General features: G+C 36.4%; 5 protein-coding genes across 5 annotated transcripts; 3 read left to right on the top strand and 2 right to left on the bottom strand.

Annotated features, from left to right (window-relative positions):
* Nucleotides 1–426: 426 nt before the first annotated feature.
* MELLADRAFT_94797 (uncharacterized protein) lies at nt 427–1,140 on the bottom strand (the record flags this gene model as incomplete). The annotated part of the gene is made up of 2 exons (XM_007417454.1): nt 427–608; nt 714–1,140. 2 exons carry the CDS (start codon nt 1,138–1,140, stop codon nt 427–429), a joined length of 609 nt encoding a protein of 202 aa, XP_007417516.1.
* A 2,674-nt stretch (nt 1,141–3,814) lies between these two features.
* MELLADRAFT_112869 (uncharacterized protein) lies at nt 3,815–7,246 on the bottom strand (the record flags this gene model as incomplete). Its single annotated transcript, XM_007417467.1, has 3 exons — nt 3,815–3,835; nt 3,950–7,072; nt 7,157–7,246. 3 exons carry the CDS (start codon nt 7,244–7,246, stop codon nt 3,815–3,817), a joined length of 3,234 nt encoding a protein of 1,077 aa, XP_007417529.1.
* Nucleotides 7,247–7,423: 177 nt separating this feature from the next.
* MELLADRAFT_79511 (uncharacterized protein) lies at nt 7,424–10,678 on the top strand (the record flags this gene model as incomplete). The annotated part of the gene is made up of 6 exons (XM_007417450.1): nt 7,424–8,667; nt 8,986–9,170; nt 9,261–9,459; nt 9,588–10,196; nt 10,283–10,383; nt 10,484–10,678. 6 exons carry the CDS (start codon nt 7,452–7,454, stop codon nt 10,676–10,678), a joined length of 2,505 nt encoding a protein of 834 aa, XP_007417512.1.
* An 852-nt stretch (nt 10,679–11,530) lies between these two features.
* MELLADRAFT_79510 (family 22 glycosyltransferase) lies at nt 11,531–14,137 on the top strand (the record flags this gene model as incomplete). Its single annotated transcript, XM_007417449.1, has 7 exons — nt 11,531–11,679; nt 11,822–11,865; nt 11,966–12,120; nt 12,197–12,356; nt 12,435–13,201; nt 13,277–13,807; nt 13,889–14,137. 7 exons carry the CDS (start codon nt 11,531–11,533, stop codon nt 14,135–14,137), a joined length of 2,055 nt encoding a protein of 684 aa, XP_007417511.1.
* Nucleotides 14,138–15,303: 1,166 nt separating this feature from the next.
* MELLADRAFT_68721 (uncharacterized protein) lies at nt 15,304–16,620 on the top strand (the record flags this gene model as incomplete). The annotated part of the gene is made up of 5 exons (XM_007417437.1): nt 15,304–15,457; nt 15,487–15,699; nt 15,774–16,134; nt 16,232–16,361; nt 16,444–16,620. The coding sequence occupies 5 exons, from the start codon at nt 15,304–15,306 to the stop codon at nt 16,618–16,620; spliced, it is 1,035 nt and encodes a 344-aa protein (XP_007417499.1).
* Between the last annotated feature and the right edge of the window lie 732 nt (nt 16,621–17,352).

Raw genomic sequence — 17,352 nt, 5'->3', positions numbered from 1 at the left:
CTAGGCTCAACCGGTCGTGTAAGCTCTCTTTCTCGAATTCCGGCACCCAGTGAAAACTCAGAGAGGTTCTCCTGTATCAACCGGTGTGGACTAACTCTAGGTCGTTGTTGACGAGCAGGTGCTGGGTCTTGGACGCTGGGGGCGTAGTTACTGGTTGGCTCGGTAGCGCTCAATTCTGCCAATTCTGCTAATAGAGATGCACCCAGTATGTAGTTCTGTGATACATAAGCATGGTCGATCCGCGCTTGTAGCATCAAAATCCAGTCACCGTGAGCTGTTACAGTTGATGAAGTCAACACCACGTTATCAGCATCGGCACTTCCTCAAACTGTCAAATCTTGGGGGAAATAACGCTCTTGGCAGCACACGCCTCCGGCAAAAACCACTCTCGGCAGCACACGCCTCCAGCAAAAAACACGCTCCTGGCTACACACGCCTCGGAGCAACACCTGTTAGCAGCCGGGACAGCTCGCCCTTGTCACTCGACAGGGTCTTACGTGGACTTAATGGTACTGCCACTCGTATCAGGCTGATATCCTGCCTTCCTGTTTTGCTGATGCGTTTTGACAATTTGTCAATACGTGGACCTTTGCGTTTGAAGCTAGTTCCTTGCACATGTCGGACAAGAAACAGAAGAGGAGCAGTGCAGCCAAGACAAAGAGTGTAGGGAAAGGAAAAAAGGCAGGAAGGTAACGTAAAAAAGGTTCACTTACTCATGTTCTCCTCTTCTCTATCCGTACTCTCACCCTCGTCCCGTCTCCCCTTCCCTTTGTTGATGTGGTCCTGAGGTTGCCATGTGCTATCTTCGGTTTCAGATCTGAGGTCTAGCTCCAGAATGGCTACCCCGTCCAGGTCTTCCTCTTCACCTTCAACCTCGAGAGCAGGCTGCTTGGCTGGTGGTGCAATCGCCGGAACACCCGCTTGTGACACTTGTGCACCTGGCTCCTGTGTGCCCGTCTGCGCTCCTGCAGGGATGATGGAGACCTGATTGTTCGTTGATGGAGGGACGTCAGTCTGGTCGGTCGTCCCACTGGGTCCACCTGTCGCCGTTGTTGTACCCGCCGCCGTCTTCATTGCTCGAGTCACCCTCTCCAAGCTTGCTTCCGCTCTTGCTAGCCTCTCGCCCATCGATTTGTCCATCTCTTCTTGCTTGAACTTGTAACTCTAGTTTTGAATCCAATCTATCTTTCTCTTCTAACTTGGATTGTTCTTGAGTTGAGACTTTTAAAATTCTTTTTAACAATGGAAATTGTAACGAGAGACTTAGTTGACTAAATTGATGAACGATCAATTTGAGCTTGCGGGTTACGAGTGAGTTTGATGGCGGTGGAAAAATTTTTGCAGGAAATTTTCCTCCAATCCTCAAGGCGCGGCCCGCCTACTCAAACCACTCAGGGCTTACCCTCAGCTACACTAAGTCCCCCTGGGCTTTCGAACCATGTCGTGCCTCCAGGGTTCTCTCAAAGAAAGTTGTGGAAGGGAGAAAGAAATGATTATAAGATTTCAGTATTTAAAGCTCAACAAGTGCTTTACAACACCTAAGAAGGGATAATCTACTCATGTAAGAATGGTAGAAGTTGCCTAAAGAATGCCTTCATCAAATAAACCAGCACAAGGCCACTTGCTGACCACTTTGTGATAACAGAGAATAAGATAAAGGCACCCAAGAAATGTTCTTGATACTTTCAACAAGTATTATTCCAGTTTGTTAAGTGCAACAGTTCACAAAATAGTATCAATTACTAGCAATACTGTTGTAAGGATTATTCCCAAAGAGACTTATGTTGAGAGATACTTTACATCTCTATTATCTTGGTTTCAGATGTTGTGATCAGTATAAGTATCAACCTGGTATCAGAAATCATGATTAGTACATATAAAATAAAGCTTTCACACCCAAACTCACACCTTGAATCTTAGGCCAAGATTTAAATCATATTACATAATTATTGAATGCACATTATGACTTGTAGATAACTTAAATGTTCATTGTAGTGTAGTCTTCTCACAATGATGAAATGTTCCTTTTTATGTTGGAAACTGTGTAACCTTAATGATCATCTTGTCTTGCTCAAAGACCTTCAATGGTGATTGTTTTTTTATAACTTACTACAACAAAGTATATTAAAACCAAAGTGATCAGATAAAGGAACATGATCAAAGGTTTTTTGTTAAATATGAAGATGATTTTATTAGGTAATGAGAAACAGAAATCTTGTGGTGGCACTGATACATAGTATGGTTCTGTATATAATTGAATAAAAAGCAAAAGAAGATTTGTATGTATTCATCCAAAATCAAAACCAATAATTTGGTTTACATACAAAAGAAACATAAAGTTAAGTAAGAAGATAGTTAGATTCTTGAGAATCAATTCATTCAAAGTTTAGTAATGAAATCTTCAGTAAATTATCATGAGTTATAAGAGTCTTCAAAAAAACTCAGTAAATAAAGTGTGACACCACAGGAATTTGTCCAGTGTGAAACCCAATTGAGCAGACTTGCATTGACCAGCTCCTCAACTTTCTTCAAATTCAATTACAAATCTTGTTTACCATAAGGTTTGCTAGCTCGCCTCGAGCTGCCCTATAGCAACAAACTCACAGTGAGATTTTTGATCTTGCTTTTTGTCTGGATTCTCAAGGTGATGCTGTCACTGATCAATTGGGTATAACCTTCACTTTGATGCAAGACTTTTTAGAATGTGACTTGCAATTCACCTTTGTGGTGTAAAGTCAATTTTGACTTGGACTCTTTTTTCTTTTGGAGCTTATTGGATTCAAGACCTAATTTGTTGTTTGATGAGGAACTTGTTGATTGACCCCTTTGAAGGTGACTAGTCTATGATTTCTTGGGCATACTGTTATGAGATGGACTGAGGTACATACATAAAGTTAACATACTCAGCTCAGCCCAAGTGGACAACACAAGGGCAGCTTGATGCAAGCTAGCAAACCTATGGCAAACAAGATCCGTGATTGGCAAAAGTCACAGACAGACCCAGTCACTGCAACTTTGCTCAATCAGGTTTCACACTTAATGATTCCCATGGTGTGAGGGACCTTATAAAACTTTCAGTAAGAAGATTCTGTAATAGAATCATCAAAATTAAGCAGGTTCTTAGTTAGAATCTTCAAACTTATTTATAATGATCCATTCCAATGACCAACTTTCAAAAATACCAGAACCACAGAGCAAACCAGAGATTTAAGGAAGCAGGGCAAAGGAAGTGGTACATATTTCATGATCAGTAATGAGAGTTTCTTTCCGAGATTCTTTGAGATTTTTTTCAACAAACCAATGTGAATTAAATCTTTTGTTTAAATCACTTGTCTGCTTAATATTAGGGGATACAAAGTTAAAACTGGGAGTTTTTTTTCCCAGTTTCCCAGTTTCCCAAATACCACCAAAAACACAAACTGAGAAACTGGGAGAACATGGGAAAGTTCCAAACATAGCCAAAAACAAAAACTGGGAAACTGGGAAAAAAATCCCAGTTTTAACTTTGTATCCCACAAATGTTCTCAGAATTCAACTAGTATCAAAAAAAACAGCAGATTCCTTGAGCTGCGCCATGGTAAAGGTACATGGATCAATCAAAGCTAATAAGTTCCAAAAAAAGGTTTCAAGGATAGGATTACAAAAAAAAGCTCCTACCCATCGATAATCTGGTGTCAGAGAACCAAGTACAAAAAGGCTTGGTAAGGAAACAAGTAAAGGAAAACCAATCAAAAAAAGCTGACTGGTTAATGAGACATTTTGTCAACTCTCAATCAACAAAAAAAGTCCATTAAATCAAATTTCAATATCTATACTAATTTACACACATAAAATACTAAACAAATCAAACCCCCAAAAAAAGACCAAACCCATTTCTTTCCAATAGGTATATACCAAACAAAACCGTCCAATCAAAGTTCAAAAAAACATTTCATCAAGTTTTCTCAACTTCCCTTCCGATTCCCATTCCCAAAGGATCATGACCATCTCTAATCATTTTCCAAAGCTGATAATTCAACTCGAACCCCACCTCGACCTCTACCTCTTGATTCATCTTCTTCAGATCCTCAAACCCATCCCAAACCCTTCTTTCCAATCCCAAAAACTCTTTTTCCGATTTCCAAAAAAACATTCCAAACCGATCATGATCCTTCAAAACCGGTTTGATCTCTACATTCCTTTCAATCAATGATTTAAACAAATTCAATAATGGAATCACTTCAGATTCAGTGACAAGTAATTTGGTTTCCAAACAAATCTTTAAAATCTCTTGAACTTTTTTTCGGATTTGATTAGACGAATGTGATAGGAATGGTAAAGTTTGGGAAACGATTAAGATGCTAACTCTTTCGTATAATCCAATTGGTTTGTCTTTAACTTCTTCTTCTTTAACTTCTTTAACTTCTTCTTCTTGAACTTCTCTATGAAAAGCTGTCCTAGGATTTCGTTTCATCTTTTCTTCTTCAACTTCTTCTCTTTCATTAAACTTCGCCACTTTTTCTCGTAACTCATACCAAGCCTTAAACCTATCCAACTCATCTTTTTCATGCTTTTCTTCTTCAACTTCATCCTCATCATTCCTAAACACAATCAATTCTAAAAACCTTCTCCTCTGCTTCTCCAACTGCACAAACAATCCTAACCCATGATCCCCATCCTCTTCCTCCTCTTTTTCCTTTTCCTGTTCTTTTTGCAACCTTCGATTCTCCCGATCTTCATCCAAAACAACCCTCCCAACCATTCCCAATACTCTCAAATACCCATCCAAAACACCCTCCAAGAACCCCTCAACCCAATGAAAATCTCTCAACGCCTCTCCAATCTCCTGCACCAAGCCTTCTCCAAGAATCCCAAAAGATTCCTTCACTCCTACCCATTCAATCAAACTACCCATCACCGTTACAGCCTTTAGATCAGGTAAGATTCGATTGGTCGAAAGTCTTGAAGAAATCGAATCCACAAGATAATCTAGATGATCCGCAATCATATTCTGAAGATTCCCATAACTCGTTTCATATGAGATCTGATCTAAGACGATCTTCAGTTGGCTTGAAAGAATCGGATGATCAATGTACCTTAGAATCGGATAAAGTAGAATCGAAAGAACCGGTTGAAAGGATGTGTTGAGTTTAGTCGAGATGGTACTAAACAAATTAAGTAATAATGAAATCCTCAAGACTTTTTGGGTTTCTTGCATCTCATTTTCATTAGATAAGATCATCGGACGTAGTTTCTCAAGTGAAGGTAATGAATTCATCCCTTTTTGATAACTTACTATCCTTTCTACTTCTACTTCTTTTTTTACAATGTCTTCTTGAGTTTGGTGACGATTGATTGATGTTGGTTTAGATTCATCAGGTTGTTCAAATTCATCTATCAATCGAAACACCACACTTTTCAAAAACCTTTCCATTCGTATTTGATGTTTCTTTCTTGCTTGATGATTTTCTTTCATACAACTCGTCGTACCCATCATCAATTGATTTAAAATCCAAATCGAATTTAAACTTTCAATGGATTGATTTGGTTCATTCATCAAGATCACTTCAAAAAAGTATTCATAAACATAAAGTTCTAATCTACCATTCTCAATCCAACATAAACCTCTTCCAAAGCTTTGAATCATCTTTTGGATCGCTTCCATGACTTTCGAATTAGTAGTAAGATGTTTAAACCGAATCAAGTTTAGGTTTCTAGAATCCAAAGAGATCATTGAAGACATCACCAGTTCAATGGATTGAAGTGATTGTTTAAAAAGTTTGATCAACTCAAAATCTTCTAAAATCTCATCTAAAACACTTTGATGATGAATCAAATGATTTTCTTGTAGCATGATCCATAAAGTTTCGGTTGCATTGAAGATCGATTGACAATAATAAATCAAAACTTCATCTTCATCTTTAACTCTATAAACCAAAAACTTCAAAACCGATTTGAAATCTTTTCGAATAAGTTCTATAGCTCCTTTTCCAAATTCGATCGGATAAGATTCCAAGAGATTCTGATCTAATGGTAATTCTTCATTTTGATTCAAGATTAAACTGACAGAAAGGTTTTGAAGAATAGTAGACGATCCAGGGGTTAATAGATTAGGAATTTTTTGGAGAAGAGTTGTACAGAGTTTAGTCCATGATTGACGAATTTGAGGGTTTGGATGATAGGTTAAGGAACTTGAAAGAAGTTGAAGTAAGCTGATTAGATTTGAGATGGTAGTTTGAAGCCATTGAAGATCCCGAGTGATCAAGACTTGTGAAGGTTGAGGATCGATTTGAGTGGGTTTCGAAATTGTCAGAAGGTCTTGATCTGTTTGACTTGATGATTTAAGTGAGTTGATCAGTAAGCCAATATCATTCAAGTGTTCATCTAAACAAAACAAAATCAGCCATTCAAGTAAATCGATGGATTGGATGACCAATTTAGAAGAAGCAGATTGTGAAGAGAAAGAGATGACGAGTTTGACGAGATGAGAAGCTGATTTAGGTAAGAGAGTGGTGATTAATCTGATCGGATCAACTTGAGAAATCGAAAGTTTAAGTAAAACGAATCGAATGAATTCAATCAATCGAACCGAACTGAAAGAATGAGTTGGATTAGATAAGATTGGGAAGAGATCAATGATCGATTTGAAGATTGGTTTGATGAATCGGATTGGTAACTGATCATACTGGCTTAAGATGAATTCACTACTTTCGATGATCAACAAAGATGAATCTTCAATTGAATCTAAACTGAGAATGGTCAAAAGAGATTCCAAGATGAGAGATTCTTGTTCGATTAGAGCAAATGATTTAGTAGATTGATGAGAAGTGTTTGATAAGAGATGTTGAATGATATTTAATGATAATGATAATGATGAAGATGGTAATGGTTGGCTAGTAGTAGTAGTGATCTTTAATAAATGTTGAATTGGATAGATTGTATAATGAGTCAGAGTTGGATTGAAAGATGATGGATGATTGATGATGATTTGATTCAAGTTGACTAAGGATTGATGAAGTGATGATGAAGTTGAATGTGATTGATTTTGGATTACTAAGATTTCTTTAAAGATTGAGATCGTATTGGGTTTGATCTATTGATGATTAATTCAGATCAGATCAGTCTGATGATGATGATGATGATGATAATGCTGTGTTGATTAGAAAGTCAAGCTTACCTTTTGAAATAAATTTACATTTTCAATTTCTTCAACTGATCTTCCTGATGGTGATGGTGTTGGTAAACTGATTTGATTAGATTCGATCATCTTACAATTCTTGACTTGATCAATGCCAGCAGAACCAAAAAACTTCAAAGAACTCTCTCTCATGTAAACCCATCTGAGATCTGTAAACATGGCTTTATACAGACTTCAACCATCACTCAGCCTAATTTAAACTTTTCAATTCATCAATCTTGAACAACTTCATCATTCTCAATCTTACAAAACTACTAAACACTCTCAATCCAAAATGAACCACTCAAACACAGATCAAAACAATCTCAACACCACCACCACTCTCTTCATCTCAAAATTACCATCTAATCTAACATCTGAAGATCTAACAAAACTAGCTTCTTCAATCGGACCAGTTCGAAAAGCTTTCATAGTCAAATCAAAATCACCTTCTAATCTTCAATCTAATCAATCAAAAGATCATCAAATAGGTTATATTAGATATGTACTTAGATCTGACGCCGAAAATGCTATCAAACTTGGTTTCGATTCATCTTCTTTTAAACCTTCAATCACTTGGGCAAAACCAAGACCATCGATGAAAGAACGTCGTCAGAATTTAATCATCAATGAAGATTCTAATCCTGATCAACTCGAATCAAATGAAACCCCAATTCAAGACACTTTAACAGAAACATTCAAGAAACCTCAAGAAAATCAAATTCAACAGACTTCAACAGAACCATTCAAGAAACCTAAAGAAAATCAAATTCAACAAACAGAAACCCGACATGATCCTAGTCATTCCTCAAATCCAATCGATCTTAATCTACCATCTAATCCTAAACCAAATCACCAACCCCAAACAAGTTACAAAAGAGATCCTACAGCAAACCGAACAGTAGTTCTCCAAGGTCTTCCTTTACCGCCCACAAACTCACCCAAAGAAACCCAAGCCTATGAACAATCCATGATCAAAGCGCTCTACAAACGAGCACGAAAACTAGGTCAACCTGAATCCGTCATCTATCCTGCTCCCTTACCCTTCACGAAAACCTCACAAATTCCTAGTACGGCTTATGCACATCTAACCTTTTATGATCCAACGATGGCTTCTAGAGTTTGTCAAAGATTACATTTACATCTCTTTAAAGGATCTTTGATCACCACTTGTTTAAAGTCTAGATTCATGTCGAATTCAAGATTAGGACCTAAACATTCAGGTGGTAGATTGATCATTAGAAACTTGAGTTTTGAAATCACTGAAGATGATCTAAGATATACGTTTGGAAAGTTTGGTCAAATTCAATCGATCGAATTACCTAAAGATCCAATTCATCAAAAAACCAAAGGATTCGGATTTGTTTGGATGGTAAATTATATAGATGCGGAAAATGCTATGAAAGCTTTGAATGGTCAAACCCTTTCGTCTGGGATCGTTCAAGAATTGATTCGTAATGAAACAGAGGGTGAAAAGAAATCTTTGAAGAGGAAAAGGGAAAAAGAAGAAGGTAAGCCTAAGCCGGTTGGTAGGGTGATTGCTGTGGATTGGGCTTTAGGGAAAAAAGAGTTTGTCGAAGCTGAGGAAAAAGAAGCTAAAGATGTAGAAGAAGATGAAGCTGATGATGGAACAGAGGACGAAGATGACGAAGAGGATGACGAAGAGGATGAAGATGATGAAGATGAAGATGATGAGGACGAAGATGAAGACGAAAACTCAGAATCCGAAGCAGACGATTCCTCAGAAAAAGATTCCAACAAAGACCCACCCAAACCTTCCACCAGCCAAGAAGGCATCACTTTATTTATAAGAAACTTATCATTCGAAGCTACCGAAGATGAATTGTATAACATCTTTCGATCGTTCGGACCCTTGAATTATGCTAGAATCGTCATGGATTCTAAAACTCAAAGATCTCGTGGAACAGGATTTGTTTGTATGAAGAATCAAGTTGATGGATTTAAAGTTTTAGAAATCTCAAAAGGATTAGAACATCAAGGATTAGGTCAAGGAGTGAGTTATTTTTTGCTTGATCTTTCAAACCCCCTAAATTCTTGTATTGATGAACTGATGGATTTTCTGAAATTATGTTTGTTTTTAAAGCCATTGGCAGCTAATGGATTACCTTCTTTACTTCAACCTGATCCTTCTTCTGGTTTAGCCACTCAATTAAGTTTACATGGTAGAGTTTTAGGTGTTTCTGAAGCGGTTACCAAAAATGAAGCTGAGAGATTGAGAATCGAACGTGATCAAAAAGGAGTGGGAAAAGATAAACGAAATTTATATTTAATGAAAGAAGGATGTCAGTTTTGATTCATCTCTCTCTTTTTTTTTAAAAAAAAAGGGATTTTGAATCGATTAACTGAATTTTTTGAAAATCTTGGAATTCACTTTTTTCTTGTTTTTGCCATAACTTTTTTTGCTTTTTAGTGGTTTTACCTAGTACTACTTCTCAGTCTGATCAATTTGATCCGATGGATTTGAAAGCAAGACAAGCTTCATTTGATGAACGAAAATCACTCTTACGAACGAACTTATCATTATACATCTCCAAAACCCGACTTTCGATTCGACAAATCCCCACTTATGTTTCGAATCGAAGTTTAAAGCGATTAGCGAGATATGCATTGAACGAATGGAGAACAGAAGTGAAGATGAAAAGACGAGAAGAATTAAGTGGTGAAGAACTAGAACCGAAGAGTTTAGAAAAGAAAGATGAAAAGGCTAGTAAGATTAAACAAGTTAAAGTGATTATTGATCCGGATAACAAAGGTAAAAGTAAAGGATATGGATTCATTGAAGTCTTTTCACATTCAGATGCATTAAGGATTGTGAGATATGTGAATGAGAATTTGATTAAGATTGATGGATTGTTGAAGGTTTGGAGACTTGAAGAATTAGAAGGTGAAGCCGATCGAAAGAAGTCGGGTTTAGATGAAGATGTGAAGGAGAAAGAGAACAGAGTGAAAAAGGTGGAAGAGATTAAGAAGGTTTTGGAGAATGGGAAACGATCGACTAAGTTATTGATGGTCGAATTTGGTGAGTTTGCAAAAGAAAATTGATGGGTTTTTTTCGTTGGGTTTGATGGTTTTGATTCTTTTGTTGGTGGAATTTTTTATCTATAGCTATTGAAAATGCTCAAACTGTTAAGAAAAGAATCGAACGTAGTGAAAAACTTATCGAAAGACAAAAAAACAAATTATTGATCACTACTGGTTCAGGAGAAGTAAGTGGATTGATTCTCACTTCATTAAAACCGTTATTCTAAACTTTTTGAATTCTAATTGTTCTTTTTTTTTGGGTGAATGTATTAGGAAAAAAATCAGGAAAGATTAGGATCCAATAAGAAACAAAAGAAATCAGATGGAAAAGATCAAAAAGGTAAGAAAGGAAAAGTAGATAAAGTCAAGGGGTTGGAAAAGATGAAGATGTTGGAGAAAGATGGATTGAAGGATGAGAGGATTAAATCGATTATTGGAAAGAAACGAAAGATTAGAAGAGAAAAGAAATCGTCCAGATGAATCAATAAATGAATCAATGAATGTTTGTTTGTTTCGATCGCGAATCTTTTTTTTCTTCCTATTTTCTTTTTTTCTTTGAAATTTTGTGTTTTTTTGTTGGTTTTCTAAAGAGGTTTCAACTTATGATTATTTTGTGATTCTTCTTTTGCTTTCTTTTTTGCAAAACTCATTGAAGTGTTCTCGGTTGAAGATCATACCAAAACAACATTATTGTTTACTGAAGTTATTGTTTCTTTTGGGATTCACAATTGCGTGATTGACTATTTACAAAAACAAACAGTCTTATAAGATTAATTCAGTATCATAGCATGAGTTGGAAGTTTCAAATAGAAAAAACTCGACAGTTGACCTGAAGTTCAACTGAGTGGGTAAATGTATGAAAAGGTGAAGGAAACCGTCTTGACCCGCTCACCAATGCAGTATGTAACTTCAATGATCACTGCTCTCTGTTGTTCCTCTTGTGCGGCCAGAACCGTTGATGAATGTTATGCCAAGGCCTTGTTATTGATGGATTGAGATTGTTTGTAAGATAAGATCAACAATTTGTGAAGTGAAGAAGAGTTGAATGTGATGATCAATTTGGTTGAAGTTCAAGGATGAATCCTCAAACAGATCCGTGTGATGTGTAATTGGTGTTAGTGTAATGTTACATGTTGTAAATTGTCATGCATGTAAACTGAACTTCACTTGTTGATCGAAATGAGTGTGTCTCTGGAGTCTGATACAAAATGATATAAAACCTTCAGCTTTCTCCCTTTCAACTCTCAACTTCTCTTCTCCTCTCACACATATCTCGAACTCCAATCAAATCAAATCAAATCGAACCAAAAGCTTGGTCGTTTCAAAAACACCATGTTTCCAAACGCGCCTGGAACTCAATCTCTAAGGTTTAGAGGTCCGACTACAGCTTCTTCTGATGCTGCAAATGCAAGTGAAAAATTAAAGACTGGGGCTGGAAAGAAAGTTATAAAAGATACTTTGATACGTGAACAACTTAATCGGTGAGTCATCAATTCTTCTTCAACTTGAATCCTTGTCACATCACTAATTGATCGGCGGAGGCGGGTTGGATTGAATCAATAGTACAAGATTACCATGGGTTCCGGGTCTTTCCGTTGCTTTTAGATTATTGATTTTGATTAGATTTTGTGGTGCAATGTATACTGCAATCTCAGATTGTGATGAAAGTAAGTTTTGAAAACCATTTAATCAATCTTGATCACTGACTTTTTGATTTTCAAAATCCATCTAAAATACTTACGATCCTTTTATTTGAACATCTTTTAGCTTATAATTATTGGGAACCACTTCATTATTTGATTCATGGTCATGGTTTTCAAACTTGGGAATATTCTCCTCAATTCTCGATCAGGTCTTGGGCTTATATTTTGATTCATACTTTTCCTGCTTGGATTGCAAGTAAAGTTTTCACTTTGGATAAAGTATGTTCTTCTTCTTCTTCTTGAACTGTAGATCATCAAGGAATCATGACTTATTTGAATATATGATTCTTCTTAGCGACCTGGATTCTTTGCTATCAGAGCTGCTTTTGCTTTGATCTCGTCTTATTGTGAAGCTAAATTATATCGAGCTATTGCTGATCATATCAATCTTAGAGCTGCTCGTTATTTCTTGGCAATCTCACTCTTTAGTGCTGGAATGTGGAATGCTTCGACTGGTTTGGGTTTTCTTACTTTCGTTTTTGTTTTCTTCAACAAAGCTAATTAAAAATCACTTTTTTCTTCCTTTCTGATAGCTTTCTTACCTTCGACTTTTGCTTTACATGCAATCACTTTAGCATACTCTTATATTCTTGAACCAGTCAGTTCGAAACCCGAAGCTTCAAAACGTACATTCAATGCAGTCTTCTGTTTGGCTACAGCTGTGATCCTTGGTTGGCCATTTGTAGGAGTCTTGGCTTTACCTTTTGTATTTGAAGAACTCAGTATGTCAGGTGAAGATGAAATCATGCCGGCTTCTCGTCCAGTATGGGCGATGCGTAGATTTCAGAGACTTTTTAACTCTGGAATCATGGCACTTGTTCTGATTGCTCTACCGGTCTTTCTCATCGATTCTCTCGCTTATGGTCAACTCGTCTTCGTACCTCTCAAGATTATCCTTTATAATGTCTTTCCGACTCAAGGTAGTGGTCCTGAACTCTATGGTGTCGAGCCTTGGTATTATTACTTCCTCAGTCTTGGTCTCAACTTCAACATCGTCTCAATCCTTGCTCTTGTATCTCTACCTTGTCTTTGGCTCACGAAAACGTTTTCACCTACCGTTGGACTTAGACTTGGAACACGTCTTAGACATGCACATCAATCCACGGCTTCTGATTTATTACTGATCCGTCTTGCACCTGTTTACATTTGGATTGCAATCCTGAGTCAACAACCTCATAAAGAAGAAAGATTTATGTATCCGATTTATACTTTGATTTCATTTAATGCTGCTGTTACTCTTTCACTTGTCAGAGGTTGGTTTGAAGACGCTTTTGTCAAAGCTACTGCATCTCCCTACCGCGTAAGTTTCCCCTACTTATAAAAACTTTAGTAAAATATGAAAAATTGATAACATTACTTATACTTAATCTTATAGGCTGGTCGAACAAGTCTCTTTGGTCTATTCACACGTTCGATCCTAGCTATTACCATCTTCATCTCAGCCGCACGAATCTTTGCGATTCAAAGATACTATCATACACCATTAGATATAGTCTTTCATTTCCAATACAATGAATTACCTGTTCGAGCCATTCAAAGTTACCCATCATTTTATCAAAATTTAAAATTAAATACATCCTTACCGATCTTAGAAGCATTAGAATTTGCAGAAGAGACTGTAGATCTAAGTGTCTTGAAAAACGAAAGATTGAATGTTTGTTTAGGTTCTGAATGGTATAGGTTTCCTAATCGGTTCTTGATACCTAATGAGATTGATGTGAAGTTTATTGATGGTGGGTTTAAAGGACAATTACCTGGTAGATTTTTGAATGATGAAGATGAACAGCTTAAGAAGATTAAACTGTCACAGGATGAGATGGCTTTGGATCGGTTTTGGCCTTGGCTTGGAACTAGGATGAATGGTAGTTCATTTAATTCGTTGAACTTACCTGAATCTGATCGATTAGTAAGTGCTTTGATCTTATGATCTTATCAACTTTTTTTTCTTGTTTACTGAATGAGTGTTGGGTTTTTGTGAAAAAAATAGGTTGATGTAGAAAAATGTGATTATGTGATTACATTATTGAATGATGAGATTTTAAAACAAGAATCAAAAGAATGGGGAGAAATTTGTAAATGTGAAAAGATTTTAGATAATCCAAGATCGAATTGGTTGAGTAGATTGATTTGGATTCCATTTGTGAAAGTGTTTGATGATCTTCAAGATGGTGGATTGAATAAGTTTTCAAAACTTTGTTTGATTAAAAAGAAAAGCCTTGTTGGATCATCAGATTAAAGATTTCTAAATTCATTAATATAGATATATATTTATGTAATTTTCTTTTTGTTTTGGGTGAGATGAGGGGGTATAGGTATGAACTTCTTTTTGGGGATTTTTTGGTTGGTTTGGTTTTGTGAATATTATATATGGTTTTTTTTTGGGTTGATTTTTTTGTTTGTTTGTTTGTTTGTTTGTTGGAATGAGTTAAATATTTCGTATATCTATAGAAAATCTTATGAATTGTTTTATTCGTATATTAAAATTCCAAGTTTTGAATTAAAAAGAAGTTTTATAAATTCCTTTTTTTCATTTCATAGGTCTTGAGGAATCTTCTTTGATGATCGATTTTTGTTTTCTTTTTAAGGAAAAAGAAAAATCTTCAAAAAAATATGTGCATTTAAATTTGCACGTATGGATTGAGATTGATTTTTTTGTGAGTTTTTGGCTTTGTTATAATTGGATTGAGTGGGAATCGATATTTTTTGGGGGGAGAGGGGGGAATTACATATTTTTCCATAGTAAGGGTTAAAAAATGGTTATTATGAATTCAAAAGATCTTGGTATCTTATCACAAAGATTGTGATGCTTGACTTTGAAAGCCATTTATTTACATACCAGAATCCTAAAAATGGCCAGTTGATCCAAGGATATACAAGAAATAGAAAAGTTACTTAGGAAAATGTGTTTTGGTCCTCTTCTCTCATGATTTGATTATTGCTCACATTTCTCTCAACCTTGGCTGAGTGGAAATTGAATGAGTCTGAATTCAGGAATAAATCCCAACCGCTCTGCTTCACGTAATATAATCCATCTTGCTCAGCCAAGTGGTAAGAGACTTTGGAGAAAGTGTATTGTGACACGTTTTAGTGAAAATTTGTCTTCACAGAAACGTGGACGGTGTAAGTATTCATTTTGAATATCCTTCTTTGATCAAACCCAAAATTAAGATTGTCATGTGGAGAGTCGAGACGGATACGAACATGAATTACAACAAAAGAAGTAAAAACATCATATTTTTAAATTCTCAAGAATACACATTCTAGTGAGCAGTTTTATGAAGAGCAGGAGCTCGCAGTCAATCCAACGCATTTTCAAATATCAAAGGTTTCAAAGAATTTTAAGCTTGTCATATAGATACGTGCAAAAAAGCATACGATCTGTCCCGATTGACGTAAATCACCATGTCACTCCGAAGAAATAAATCAATATCTCAATATTATGTTTTGCAAATCCTCATTCACTTACTGCTCAACTACCACTATCAACTGTGTTCGCTGATCGAGCTTTGCGAACTGAGGAGACCGAGGACAAGTAGCTTATCAATATCTGAAGGAGGTGAGTCGTGATATCTTTCGATGATCAAGACTTTAAGACTGAGCAAATTGAATTGTCGTCACAATTGGAAAAAGTCTCGGAGATTCAACCTGCGGATGAAGCTTCGGTCATACTGCAAGTTGTGCCAGAAAATCCACAAAGCGGAGAAGTCCAGGGAGGTCGGCAAAGTCGGCAAAGCTCAGAAGATGATTGGGGTATGAGAGAAAGTGAATGGGATGAATTCACGAAATTTTCCAAAAACAGTGAGTTAAAAGATATCAATACTCTTATAGGGCATTTTTCAGCCAGTCCACCAACATTGATTCAAAATCTACAGTACCTGGAATTCGTAGTTTCGATCCCAAGTATCCAAAACTGATACGAGAAATCGCATACACAATCATTTCACCTCAAGACTTATGGTCTAGACGGCTCAAACGCATGTGCGAGAGATTTTACACTCAAGGTATCCAAACAGATCCCAATGAGCAAGTATCCCTACTCAAAGCTCTACATCGGTTTACAGAGTTATACAAAATGCCATTCGAAGCAGTGCAGATAGTTTTGGGTGCGCTGGCCAGAATGGAACTTTTTGTGAATGAAGGCTACGAAAAAAATTGGCTCGTTGAGCATCAGAAAACTGAAAGTAAATATGTAGAGCTAATGTTAGAGTTTATCGATTCACTTGATTCATCTGGGTGAGTTTATGTCTGTCTCAACTTCACTTAAATTTGGCTTGAAGTCTTCAGTTGAACTTAACCTATTGTTATGTTGGATTTCCGACTTTCATGATAGTGAATATGCTGAATTCAGAAGAATCCAAGCTAATTTAGGAGACTATGGGGTAAAACTGAAAAAGTTGTCGTTTCAACAGTACGAAAAATATCTATTTAAATTTTGGATATCACGTGAGTCTCAAAAGATTGTATGTAGAATATGATGAGCATTGGACGCTGACAAGGGAAAAATAAGATATGAAAATCTATTCAATATATTCAAAATCCAAGGATGTAATGCAGGAGATCGTGGAACTCCAATTGATCTTGATCAAGAGAATAAATCCTTCGAATAGTAAGAAGAGGTTACAATCAAATATAGCAGAAACATTGCGCAATGACCCAAGCTTGGGCTACCTCACAGAAAGATTTATAGACAATCTCAATTCTTTACAACAAAAAAAGTAAGATATGTCTGATGACCTTCTTTTTTGATTTGATGTGTTGAGTGAGTTTTGCTGATGAAAATGACATTGAACTTTAAGTAAAATAAAAGAATTCCTATCAATTCAAAATCTTTTTGAGCCTTATGGACTCAAGATAATCGGAGAGTCATACCATTCACTTGATGAACAAAAGATTTTGGAGTTTTGGGGAAGACGTTAGTATTTTGTATGTCTGACAAAATCACTAACCAGGCTGACTGCTTTTTCATCACACCCCAAGATATGATTATATATTTGACGATCAAGAATTTTAAATATCAACGAACTTTGATTCTTGGTGTTGAAGGCTTGGTACTCAGGAACTTGGATCAGACAAGCAGAATGATGAAGGAATACTGTCGTCACATGTGGATCCATGGTTTTGAATCAAACATACTTCGTGGTTTCCTAGAGTTTTGTTCCAAAAGTTCCAAGGATAGATATCTCAGGTCATACGCGGATGATGCTGTGAAAGAGTTTGACAACGGCAGCTCCTGTTATGGAATGATTCCCAGTCCAGGTTCATGCACAATAATATGATGATTGATCTTCTGTTTTAATCATCTGATTCAATGGTGGTCAACATGTTTTGATCATGTGTACCGTCTTGTATAGATTCTGCTTGACTGTTTATCTTGGGTTTTGAGTTGAGTTAGAAACTCTCATAATTTGTGGTGTCCACTAGGGCATTTTCACCGCATCACCATTTAGCATT

The sequence above is a fragment of the Melampsora larici-populina genome, assembly GCF_000204055.1.
Source record: "Melampsora larici-populina 98AG31 unplaced genomic scaffold MELLAscaffold_73, whole genome shotgun sequence".
Lineage (NCBI taxonomy): Eukaryota > Fungi > Basidiomycota > Pucciniomycetes > Pucciniales > Melampsoraceae > Melampsora > Melampsora laricis-populina.
The sequence above is the reverse complement of the archived record's forward strand: the minus strand, read 5'-3'. Positions and strand labels throughout refer to the sequence as shown.